This window comes from Nesoenas mayeri (genome assembly GCF_963082525.1).
Source record: "Nesoenas mayeri genome assembly, chromosome: Z".
Classification (NCBI taxonomy): Eukaryota; Metazoa; Chordata; class Aves; order Columbiformes; family Columbidae; genus Nesoenas; species Nesoenas mayeri.
In genome coordinates, this window is record NC_137542.1 from 17,532,368 (window position 1) to 17,544,615 (window position 12,248).

At 39.7% G+C, this 12,248-nt stretch overlaps 1 protein-coding gene across 1 annotated transcript in view; it reads left to right on the forward strand.

Annotated features, from left to right (window-relative positions):
- Positions 1-7,407: 7,407 nt before the first annotated feature.
- Positions 7,408-12,248, forward strand: part of FREM1 (FRAS1 related extracellular matrix 1) — a gene marked incomplete at its 5' end in the record, with an annotated part of 59,390 nt that continues 54,549 nt past the window's right edge. The window contains 2 exons of the mRNA XM_080362470.1: positions 7,408-7,638; positions 11,991-12,085. Coding sequence (XP_080218596.1) covers positions 7,408-7,638; positions 11,991-12,085 — 326 coding nt within the window. The remainder of the gene's footprint in view (positions 7,639-11,990; positions 12,086-12,248) is intronic.

A 12,248-nucleotide genomic window follows, 5' to 3' on the forward strand; every position in this document is an offset into this window, starting at 1 on the left:
GTGATCTCGATCTCTATCACAAAATTTAAAGTACTTCTAATAATATAAACAGATTTACTTAACACTTAACAGGTAACAATGCATTATCTTCAAGATGGTATTTAAGGGTCAACCACAATCAATAGCTCCTTTTTGTTACTCTCAGTCTGGGACTCTGACCTGCTCTACCTTTTTAAAAGTATGTTGTATAATGTTTGAAGGCCAAGCTGTTAAGTGCCCCTGCTCTTGATTGATTGAAAATCTTCTCGGTGCTTCGGTGCTCGGTCTTTCCCTTCATTTTCTTGTCTGTCAGTGAGTCCCCCCACTTGCCTTCCTTCAATGGCATAGAGTGAAGGACGGCTCTTTAGACAGAATCCCCTCTGGCCCTACAGCCTGTGGCTGATGCAGAAGGGGGTCTCCTAAGGAATGGAAATTAGAAACGTTTGCCGAGAGCTACAGAGGAACCCTCTGGAAAAGAATAATTCCATTATCATTCTTGCATTAAGCTGCAATATTTGGCATCATGGTGCAATGAAGTTTATGCTGTTATATTCAGACTTTTCTTCTCTACTGCTTCTCTGCCTTTGTGCAATGTCAAATATGTTTTCAGTCTTATGTTGGCTTGTCAGCATATGGGAATACTTCTGCACTCAGTTTCCACTAGCTAATATCCTAAACTTGGATTAATCATAATTTAGTGTACGACAGTGACAATACCATCCTGAGAATGAATACTGAAATCAGAGACAGTCTCTTGTCAATTGAAACTGTATTAGGTCTTTATCTGATAATCACTGTTAAAGTGTCTGTAGTGTGAAAGAGGGTAGAATGAAGAAAAACAGGTGTGGGGGTTTGATTTTTGTTTTGTTTTGGTTTTGTTTTTTGTCTTATAGCATTCTTATGATTCTGTTCTAACACAGCAAAGAAATAAAGGGAAAAAAAAAAAAAGTGTTAAGAACCTGGATATGTTTGATGTGCTTCACATTCATCAGTTGTTATTCCTGATGAAGAAAGTTCTATTCACTTACCATGCAATTAGACACTTCTTGTTTTTTTACATTGCTAAAAAGTGTGCAGGATTTGACAAAAAGTGCACAGGACTTCCATTCGCAGATCAAAACTGAGCAAGGAAAACAAGAAAGGAACTGTTACCTACCATTCCTTAACTCAGCAAATACCTTGCTGAATACTTAGTTTCTGTGTGACCTGTAATCTTTGTTTGTAGTGCATAGAACAAAACCACTAAATAGCAAACAGTCCAAGGGGTGTATGTGTTAATTGCACATTCTAAAGTGACAACGCCCTAATTTAATAGCTCAGGATCCTTTCATTCCCCCGAGCTAAGTTTTAATTGCTGCAATAATATTGGCCTTTTTTTCCCCCTAGAAATCGGGGAAGGCTGCTACTTGTTTTCTTTAATCCCAATCTGAAAAAAAAAAAAATAAAAAAAATAAAAAAAATAAAATTCCTCTTTCTAGTAAATTTTTTCTGGTGTTCATTAAAATAGAACAGTCCAACTCCCAGCCCACAACAATCATCCTCCATAATCCCCTTCAAGCTTTGTTCAGTGAAATCTCCCAGGCAACTAGAGATTTTGTCACACAAAGAGAAACTCCTAAAGTCTCTTCCAAATCCCATTGAAGACTTTGGGTGTCATTGAGACTTGGCTCAAGGTCACTAGTGATTATAGATTTTTTGCTAATTTTTTAGGTATTGCAATTGCAAGTTATTGGTGCTGCTTCTGATCTTCTTTTAAGTAGTTTTGCACTGGTAGATAGATATCTATCTAAATTATTTGGACTAGTCTTTATTTACATCACATCAGCCATCCTCAGAATCAGACTTGAGAATCTGTACCTATATAACCTCTAAATAAAGAAGTACTCAAAACTTTCCAATCAACAGATTAATATTTGCCTTCTTTGAAGTAAATTTAATTAATGCCAGGGTTGTCATGACAAAAAAAAAAAAAAAAAAGATATAATTAAAAAAATCTAAAATAGCAGATCTACTTGACATGGATCTAGACATACACAAATGAGAGTTTCTGTGTGTACCTCTGGGTGAGTCCTGCATATGAAGTCCGGCATATGGAGTCCTGCATATTTTCTCCAGAGTCTGCTGTTGGAAAGACATGTAGCTTGCAATAATTCATGGATGCTCTTAGGGACTTAACACATTCTCCAGCTTCCTAAAACCGATGAACGCTTGGCAAATTGAGAAGTTTTGTCAGATATTTTGTGATGATGATAACTCTACGGCAGTCTTTGAGTTTGTTTTTCTGATTTTTTTTTTCTTGTTTGTTTGTTTGTTTTTGTTTTAGGCTCTTGAAAACCAATTGTATTTGGTGAGAATGCTTATGTTTGTAATTAGCCATTGCATCACATGTGCAACAGCAGCTCTGAGGAAAAACTAGTTCTTCTGGCATTTGGCGGAAATTTTTAACAAACCACAACCAAAGTTCTGCATAACCTTACCCTACACTGTCTGTAGTCCGGTGTGTTCCTCTGTTAGATCTACAGAGTAACATCCACTGCCTCTTCAGAGGCTCCTTTTCCCTCTGGGCTCATCTACAGAGCAGGGCAGGGCTCTGCCAGCAGATGAGGAGTTCCTCAGAATTCCCCTTGCTGACTGTCCATTGAACAATGCTTTGGACACATCTTCAGGACTCCTTTTCCTTTTGATTAGCCTGCCTCTAATGACAGGAAAGGTCTTATATGCGATCTCACAGGAATTACTGGACCTTTTGTGGGGTACAATGCAGTGTTTTGTAAAAACACATCAGGTAATTAACTTGGGTCCCGGGACCCAGACAGCTTTGTCATTTCAGCTAAGTGTCATCAGAAGATCTAGGGTGCAAAAGATCTCTGCAGGTAACTGCCCTCACCCTTTGCTCTCAGCACAGCTAGCTTTTACAGCAAATCAAGCTTCAAAGTTGCATCAGGCTACTCAGGCCATGATTAGTTGTTTTGTAAACATCTCTGAGGATGGAGACTCCACAGCCCCTCTGGGAAACATGTTCCACTGATCATGTTCAATGTGTCTTTTTTTTTTTTTTTTTTTTTCCTAATCACAGAATCACAGTATGTTTGGGATTGGAAGAGACCTCAAAAGATCATCTAGTCCAATCCCCCTGCTGGAGCAGGAACACCTAGGTGTGGTCGCACAGGAACATGTCCAGGTGGGTTTTGAATGTCTCCAGAGAAGGAGACTCCACAACCCCCCTGGGCAACCTGTTCCAGTGCTCTGGCACCCTCACTGGGAAGAAGTTTCTTCTCAAATTTAAGTGGAACCTCTTGTATTCCAGCTTGATCCCGTTACCCCTTGTCCTATCATTGTTTGCCACGGAGAAGAGCCTGGCTCCATCCCCATGGCACTCACCCTTTATATATTTATAAACATTAATAGGGTCACCCCTCAGTCTCCTCCAAACTAAAGAGACCCAGCTCCCTCAGCCTTTCTTCATAAGGGAGGTGCTCCTAATATTTAACGTGAATTTTCCTTGTTGTGAATTTCGTGGGTTGCATCTTGTCCCTTTGTTGTGCACCTCCAGGCCCTCTGCACTCTTCTGTTAGATGTCTAAAAACATCAATAAGCCCTTTCTTCTTCAGGATCAACAGACCTAGCTGTCTCATAAATCATGTGCTCCATCCCCACTGAGGGATAACAACTAATACATGATATAACACTGAACTGACATGGGTGTTTGACTTCTGTGACCAAAGCTTTTTTGGGCTTGTAGGCATGCAGCGCACCTAGGGGCTTATTCAGGTGTTTTGCCATATAGACAGACCCTTAGAAAGTCAATGAAGGAACAGCTTAGTTTAAAAATACTCATTCTGATAACATGTTATTCATGAATACCATTATTTCAATAAGCCTCTAAGTATATCTGAAATATTGTGGTCCATTTGGAATTAAATAGTGCCTCAGTCATTTCTTTATTCTGGGTACACAGGTGACATGCCAAGGAATGAATAGCAGGGATGAATCGGGCTCAGGGCAGAGAAGTAAGGAGACTATAAGGAAGTCCAAAGCAGCCACAAAATGTGGCAGTGGCATCACCAGCAGTTGCAGAGCTGCTGGAGACAATGCACTGTCACTGTAGATCAGCATATGTACTGTGTAGCACATGTGTGACATTGCTGAAGCAATGGCCTACACACAGAGGCAAGAACGTTAATCTGATGGCATTGACTCCAAAACCTTCTAATTTTATTGTCATTATGTGCTGAAAGGATCTCTTTTAATTTCATTTCACTTTGCTGTAGTTGGATAAGTGATTGAGAAACAATGTTATATGTCTCAAGATCTTTACTCAGCCACATAAGGAGACAGCCCTGCAGCTGACGAGTAGGGGCCAGTTCCTGGATCATATGGGGCAGGAGTTGTACCTGCAAGCAAGCAAAAGCAGTCAAAGCAAGACTGTAATACACAGGGACAACAAGAGACAAATTTTGTAGTAGAGCATGGCTCACACAACCACCATGAAGTTGGCTAAATGCTTCTGGCTCCTCTTGGAGTCTTTATGCTCTTTGTGTTTGAAGCAGGGCAAGAAAAGGCAGCATGAGGTTTATACCTGCACCCAGTGCTGGGTTTTGTGGGGCAGGGTCCACAGATTGACCTGGGCTTCATCACCATTGAGGTGAAGATATCTGTGCATGAAAGACTCTGGCAGCGCCTATTGGAGAGAGACAGCTGGCTGTCCCTTCTTGTGAGCACACATGTAATGCGTAAAGAGAACAATATGCTTCTTGACCAGTGCCATTTCTCAACTGGTGATTAGGCTGCCTCTGAACCATAATATGTTTTTGTGGCAGCTATCCAGGTGGGAGCAGGAAGAGTCAAACTGCCCAGGCTTCAATTCCATCATTTCTCATAAGGTACCTAGTGCCCTGTGAATAAAAATATTTTGCACTGTAAATCAGTGCCTCAGCCTGGTATTACGGAGCATGAAGTCACTAGCGTTGCCATGAGCTGTAAATCACCAGATGTATGCTTCAGAGTCATTGATGGCCTCTTAGCACTTTTCCAGGTCTTAGTTAGAGTCTAAAATTCCTAATTATTTTCTTCTTATCTGAGCCCCTCTATGGCTCAAGAAACTGAGTCTTCTGTGAAACTAGTTGAGACATACTCAGGAACTGGAGTAAAGGGATTCAAATTCCACTGCAGTTGCTGTGCCAGGAGCTTCCTGCTGGCCAAGGATCTCAGCATGCATGAAGTCAGAGGTGTCAGGCAGAGCATCTTCTTGAGATATATTCCAAGGAAGTATTTTACTTCCGTCAGCTCTGTCTTTACTTTGATGAATGAAGAAAATAGGAAGAAGACACAGAAACTGAGAAGGTTTTAGATCAGAACACCTCTCCATGTTTTGCAGCTGATATTTGAAGGAAACACAGATTATACTTGATAAATGCTAGTAATCCCTACACTGTGTGATAAATGCCAGTCAGTTAAAAGGTTGCACTTGCAGCAAACCACACTTTCTTACTAAGAGGCTGAAATGTAATCTGTTTTCCTCTGTCTCTCTCCAAGTTTTCTTTTATAGGACTGAAGACTGTTACAAAGCTGTGAATTTTATGAAGTGAAGTGCTGTCTCAGATGTGATGATTTTGATGAAGTGCTATGAATACATATCCTTCTAGAAAGAAACAAAAATTAGCAAGTACTTTGGACACATTTACATATCTGGATTTTAGTAAAAGCTGTTTGTGTAACTAAACCCTTTAACATTAATTGAGATTTTGATTTGTTTCTGGAACACATTAAAAAAACTTTAACCTGTGAACTTAATTCCCTTTACTTTGGCTAGAATTATAGATTTTTTTTTCAGATTTTGTTCAGACTGATCAGGCTGAAAAAAAATAGACCATAATGGAAGGATTTTCAGATAAAAAGATAGAAAATCAAAATTAAGATTTGTGGCCCAGACTACATGGTCAACATATGGCTAACTTTAAACATGTTAGTCCCAATGTCTTCAGTCTTGAATCTGAACTGAAGTTGAGTAGATCTGTCTTGTGTTACTTTAGGAAGTGAATAATGGTGGTTTTCCAGTGAAATGTGAAACCGGGTGGATATGTTCATACAATTGTAGGCTGTTCAGAAGGTCATCGTGTTGGAAACAGGAGAATGAACAGTTATCTGCTAACAATAATGAAGAAAATAGAGAGATAAATGGATGTGGGTTTTTTATTTGCTTTCAGGAAAGCTCATTTTGTTGGTAGGATTCTGTTTGAATTAGACTGTGCACTAAATATTTACTAGAAAGTGAAGGAATGTTGATGTTTTAGTAGCTTGAAATTCCTATGTTCTTATCGAATTTAATTAGGTCAATACTATTGCCTATTCTTTAGGCCATAGATTAAGTTACTTTCAAAGGTTGTGGAAATTAGGGTCTTATAAGGATTTAAATAGTGGTTGTTTGATGTCAGAAGAACCATGCTTTCTTCTGAGGTTATAAACATGAAAGACAAGATTGACTGTAATTGAGAGTGTGAGGAGCTTGTGTAATTTTTTTTTCTGTATTATGTTTTGTTTGTTATTTCCACTGAATATACATCAGATTTTTTTTCCCCAAGAAATTAATTAGCTTTGTTGTGCCATATCATATGTTTCCATGTTGATGTCCTGGCAGAGTTGCTCTCGATAGCAGGAAGAGTAGAGGAGCACTGCCAAAGTGTTTTCAACTAAAGGCTGATTTTTTTTCCCCTGCTTTCAATGGCAAAGATAAATTTAACAAAAAATGATTCTCCCTTTATCCCACTTCCAGGTATATTTAATCTGGATGAATACCTACTGCTGCACTTCCAAATTACTTGGATGCTCACACCCTTTTATTAATGTTGACTTGGTCTATCAGTAAAAAAGGGTCACTAACAAAGGATCCTACACAGTAAGTGTTTTTACGTGCATACGGATCAAATGTGCCCTGGAATTCATATCGAGAGCTGATCCATTGAGGGAGAAGACCCATTGGTACATAGATAATTTTCTCAGCATGTGTGCACTTAAAAGTATTCAAAGGTGAAGTTAATACGTTACTTGAAATGAACTGCAACTGTAAGAATGGCAGAAGTTTTTTGTGTAGTTATTTTTTCCCCAATAGTTGTTCATGCCTTATGTCAACCTTCTTTTTTTTTTTTTCTTTTCAGGATTAGCAAACTTTTAAAGTATTCTGAGAACACATTCATCATTTTGTCAGGCTTGACCAATGAATTTTATAAAAAGCCGAGGATATTTTCAAAGGCTCCTGTCCAAATTTCAGTGAAGGGATGCATATTAATAGAAAACATGTGGCACATTGTTACCTACGACTAAAATCTCAGTCATTCATTATATGGTGAAAATCTGCTGGCAGAAGAAGAGAAGACTTCTTTTTTTAAGAACATTTTCACTGGTGGAAAAGAGCTGGCATACCCTCAAAACATGAAGCCTTTCAAGAAAAGCTGGCTGTTTCTACTGCTGCTTACTGTACTAAGAGTTGTGTGCTCCTCCTTCATTAGTGTCAACCTTGGGGTGAAAGTGATGAAGGGACAGTCTGTCTTCCTGTCAGAAGATGACCTCAAGTTTTCCATCCCCAGAGAGAAGGATGTCTGCAAAGTAGAAGTTGTGATCAATGAGCCAATAACACAGAGGGTTGGGAAACTAACTCCACAGGTATTTGGGCTCCCTTGTGCTGCTCTGAGTGTTCTTGTGTGCGCGGGTGTGGGAGAAACTAGAAAGATAATTTTTTTTTTTTGGGTAGTGACTAAAAGGCATGAAACTGAATAGTCTGTGAGATTCTGCCTTTTGCTAAAAGTAGCCAGCTGACAGAGAACTCCAGTCCTCAAATCCAAAAGAAGAGCTCAGTAACACAAGTGCATAGAAGTGAGTTCGCTCCGAGTCTCCTTTCACAAGTGGAGGACGGGTATTTCAAAACTTTCAGCTAGGAGCTATCCTCCAGTCTCTCAGATGCTTGTTTTTCTACCATGAGGGTTACCGGTGCCCCTCGAGTAATGCATAGCATGACAGAGCATTTCACATTTTAGTCACGCAGCCACTACTTAGGGAGCAATTCAGAAAAAAAGTAATCAAACACAATAAGCACATTGTGTACACCATTGTTTGCTCTGCTCTGCAACAGCTAAATTGCTAACAGATGGCAAATACACTACAAAACCAAGTTTTACATTAAAATGTCAAGCTTGTAGGAATAGTGAAATGTATTTCACATATCACTGTTCTGCTACTCATTCACCTTATAAATCACCGCACCTGAACCACAGCAGGAAGGAATTCAAAGTAATTGACATGAAGATGTATGAGTAGAGATAGAAGATGAATGGTTTTAATGAAATGGTTTTATTTTTTAAAAGTTTTGTTTATTGTACCATACAGCATATACTTTTACAATGTATCTTTGTGTATGTATATTGTTTAAAACATCCTCTCTGAGATTACTGGTGGTCTCTGTGATGATGGATGCAGAATCACCAGCCTCAATAGATTTTTCAAAGCTTCTGGCTTGGTCATCATCACTATTTTAGCAGTACTTCAGCTGAACTAGCACTTGCAAGGAGCAGAGGCATGCCAGGGAAAATGGGAGGTGGTAAGCAGGGCCATGTCTGATCTTCTCTGGAGACTGGCCCCAGGGAGTGCACTGAGGCTCCCCTGGGGCTTGCCCTCTGTCAGCACAGGACCTGTGACCATAGTCTGCCCTCTCCACTTCCCCAGTCTAGTTTGTCCTACGAGGAGAAAAAGAGAGACTTACACATTGCGTCGCTGGCCAATCTCTTTAGGCAAGCTGGCTGGCCGAGTGAGTGACTTTGCTTTCCATTTCTGCCTCAGCCTCTACATGCAGTAGGACACAGGTATTTTGAAAAAGACACTTTATCCTTTGTAGCCTGACATGCTTAAAGCACAGGGTCAGAGGCAGTTTTCTTGAGACCACAAGAGGTATGTTTTCACCATACCTTGTTTTCCAAGATACCTAGAGTCCTTGGTGTTCTCCACTTCCAACCCCACCTCTGTTAGGTGCTCTGATGTGAGCCCCAGCAGCTGAGCGTGGCTCTTGGAGGCTGCAGGCACTCCTCACCTGTAGGGGTGAGCTTTCTGGGGCAGGTGGCCCTGGGCTGCCAGGCTGGAGAGGGGCTGTGGCTGCTGGTGGCACTTGGAAAACCTCCTCTGGATGGGCTCCTGGCCTAGTGCCATCCTGTTAGGAAAGGTGCCTTCTCCTCCTCTGCCCAGGCATGGTGAGGAGGCAGAGCCAAAGACACCCCACCATGCAGAGTCACACTGGAGATTGCCAGTGAGACAGGCAGAGTGGTTATCTTGATCAACCCATATTTCCTTGGTGGGAAAGAAAAGGACACATTTGTAAGTTTAATGCTTCTATTTCAAATGACAAAATTCTGAGCCAGATGCTGAAAAGTGCTGCTCGAACTTCCACCATTTCTGAAAAAAGGTGCCAGAGTCTGCCCCCACTCGCCCTGGTGCCACTCCTGCCCCTTCTACCAGGAAATTCTGCAATGAGAAAATGTCTCTGGTCTGATCTGTTTTACTGCCATTAAAGTGAGTAATGTCCTAGGAATGTATGACAATTTAATTATAAATTGTAATTGAAAAGCAGTTGAAGTGGAAAAAAACAAAGCTCGACAGTAATTAGGAAAAGATTTAGATCTCCTTTGTCTTACCCAGTGAATTTATAGACAATTAGAGTTGCCTGTTCATATAGAAGGAAAACATATTAAGAAACATAAACCAGATGTTTCTTTTTACAAAGCAGATTGTGTCTTATACACATATAAAATGACTGTCAGTCAGTGGTAACAGACCTCTGTGGAAAGGTCCTTCATTTTCTATCCCCTTGTTATCAATTAAGAAGTGGGACTAATGATGTCTTAGAAAGAAAGAAATTAATTCTTTGATAAGATAAAACATCATCTCTGCTGTAGGCACTCCCCTCTGATATGAACAGGAATGCATTATCTGAGCAGTATCTCATTGTCAGGTGCACACCAGACCTGCATGTCACCAAATGCCCTGCTGACTGTGAGGGCTCTACACTGTTTTACATCACTGAAGAATATCTTCAGTGTACAACTTTAAACTACTGGAAGCTACAGTTTGAGTGGATTTTGTATAAAATGTTTGTTTTGTTTTGTTTTGTTTTGTTTAAATCTGATAATCATAAGTCATTACTTAAAAGAAAAAAAAAAGACCTTATATAACGTGTATAACATTTTTAAATCACTAGGAATATAGAAAAATTGCCACATAGCTTAAGCTATGAAAGTGGACAGTGCCAGTAATAATGAAGGCTGATAAACTCTGGGTTTTTTTTCCTTTATAGAAAGTTGCAAGTTTAAATTCCATGTAATGGCTAGAAATAAACAAAGTTCACTAGTTCTATACCTTTTAGTTTAAATCCACACAGTGGTTATGATGCACTGTAGTTAACTACGCATTATCATCTAATATAGAAAGTAAAGTATTACTTTATTTTTGCACTGAAAGTCAGATCATCAAAAGACTTTCTCTATACATTGCACTTCAGTCAGCATTTCAGAACCTCACTAAAATCCCCCTTCCATTTCATCATCTTCCAAAGTCTATTCATTTTCATGATTTTTTTTCGTGTATTTTAAGAAATGACTGGAAATAAGAAATTACTTTTCTGAATGTGATTTGTCAGGCACCAGTAAACATATATTAATCCTTTTTAGTTTTGACCTCACTAGGTCTATGAGTGAATGCTGAACAGATTTTACTTAAGTTCATAGAAGTCCATAGAATAATATGTGAATACTGGTGATAAAAACTGAATCAAAACCTCATATAGTTTCACAGTTTCACCCAGGAAATGTGATGATTAGCTTTTGCCTTCTTGCTGACAAGACTATGCCTTGTCTCTCTGCAGATATGAAACAAGAGTATCCTCGATCTACACATGGTCTATGTAGAGTTTCCCTGTTATCATAAGGATAACATAGACATGGTCTTATCAATGCTAGGAGCTTTCAGCTGTTAAACTCTATAAAGAAGTATAGCTACATGTGAGCGGTAATTTGCCAGGCTTGCAGACTGGTATATGTGAGGACAAGGAAACGGTATGCCCCAGAATCCAAATCCTTTCTCTAAAGAATGTGTGTGTCAGAACTCTCCAGGGAAATTTTTTTCCATTTGAGTCAGGACTTTTTCCTTATTGCCTTACTTTTGCAAGTCAACAAAAGATTAAGTAAAACAACCAGCCTGGAAAAAAAGTGTCTGGCTTAGATGGTTAAACTGTGGCCAACCACCTTTGTAAATTTGACCTGTATCAAGTATTTTATAAGACTTAGTTTCTTTTGAATTAGCTGGTAGACAAAACAGAGAAATTCTGCTTGCTTTTATGCTGTGGGATTACATTGAAATTGGTGCTGGGTGTTGGTATGACACAGAGATCACACCTCACCTGGTTAAATGGATACTGATAAAAAGCCAGTGGTCCAAAAACATGTAACAAAACTAAGCTAGCAAAGTTCCCAACAAAGAAGTTTCACTGGATCATACTTTTGTAGTCTAATGGGAGCAGCAATAAAGCAGGTTTTACTATAGAATCAGGCTACCACCACAAGCAACTTTAAAAGCTAATAAATCTAACATGATACTGCAGGACCTGCTAGCTTTTCAGACCCTCTGCAGTTGTCCCACTGAACAGAACTGCATCCATAAATCCACTGGCTGTAGTGGCAGAGAAGTGTGCCCTCAAGCTATTTGTTGCACTGGAGGAAGGACTTGGCAGCCTGGAACAGTCATATTTGTGTGCCCATTGCCTTTCTAATTGTAGAGTGCCAGAAGACCCAAATTAGTCTGGTTGCTCTGACTCTCACTGAGAGACCACGGAATGGTTGAATACCTATTAGTATAAATAAACTACAGCTTAAACATTTCCTTAGTCTGATGCATTCCTGACAGTCAGAGAGAAGTGGAACAGAAGTTGTGAAGTTATCATCCTTGACAGTGACTAGTCTGTTCTTTCTTCTTCATAGGTTTTTGACTGTCACTTCCTTCCCAATGAAGTCAAATATACTCACAATGGCTGTCCAATTTTAGATGAAGATGTGGTCATGCTTAGGCTGTACAGGTAAGCAGCAGTGGGACATCACACTTCATTGTTACCAGCAGCACAGCTGCCCTCAGGAAGAGCAATTATACAGTTTTTCACAGTAAAAACATATTCTGCTACTGTGCATGTCATAACTACTGAGATCCAGTAGCAGCAGCATCAGTCAACAAGTGACCATCTG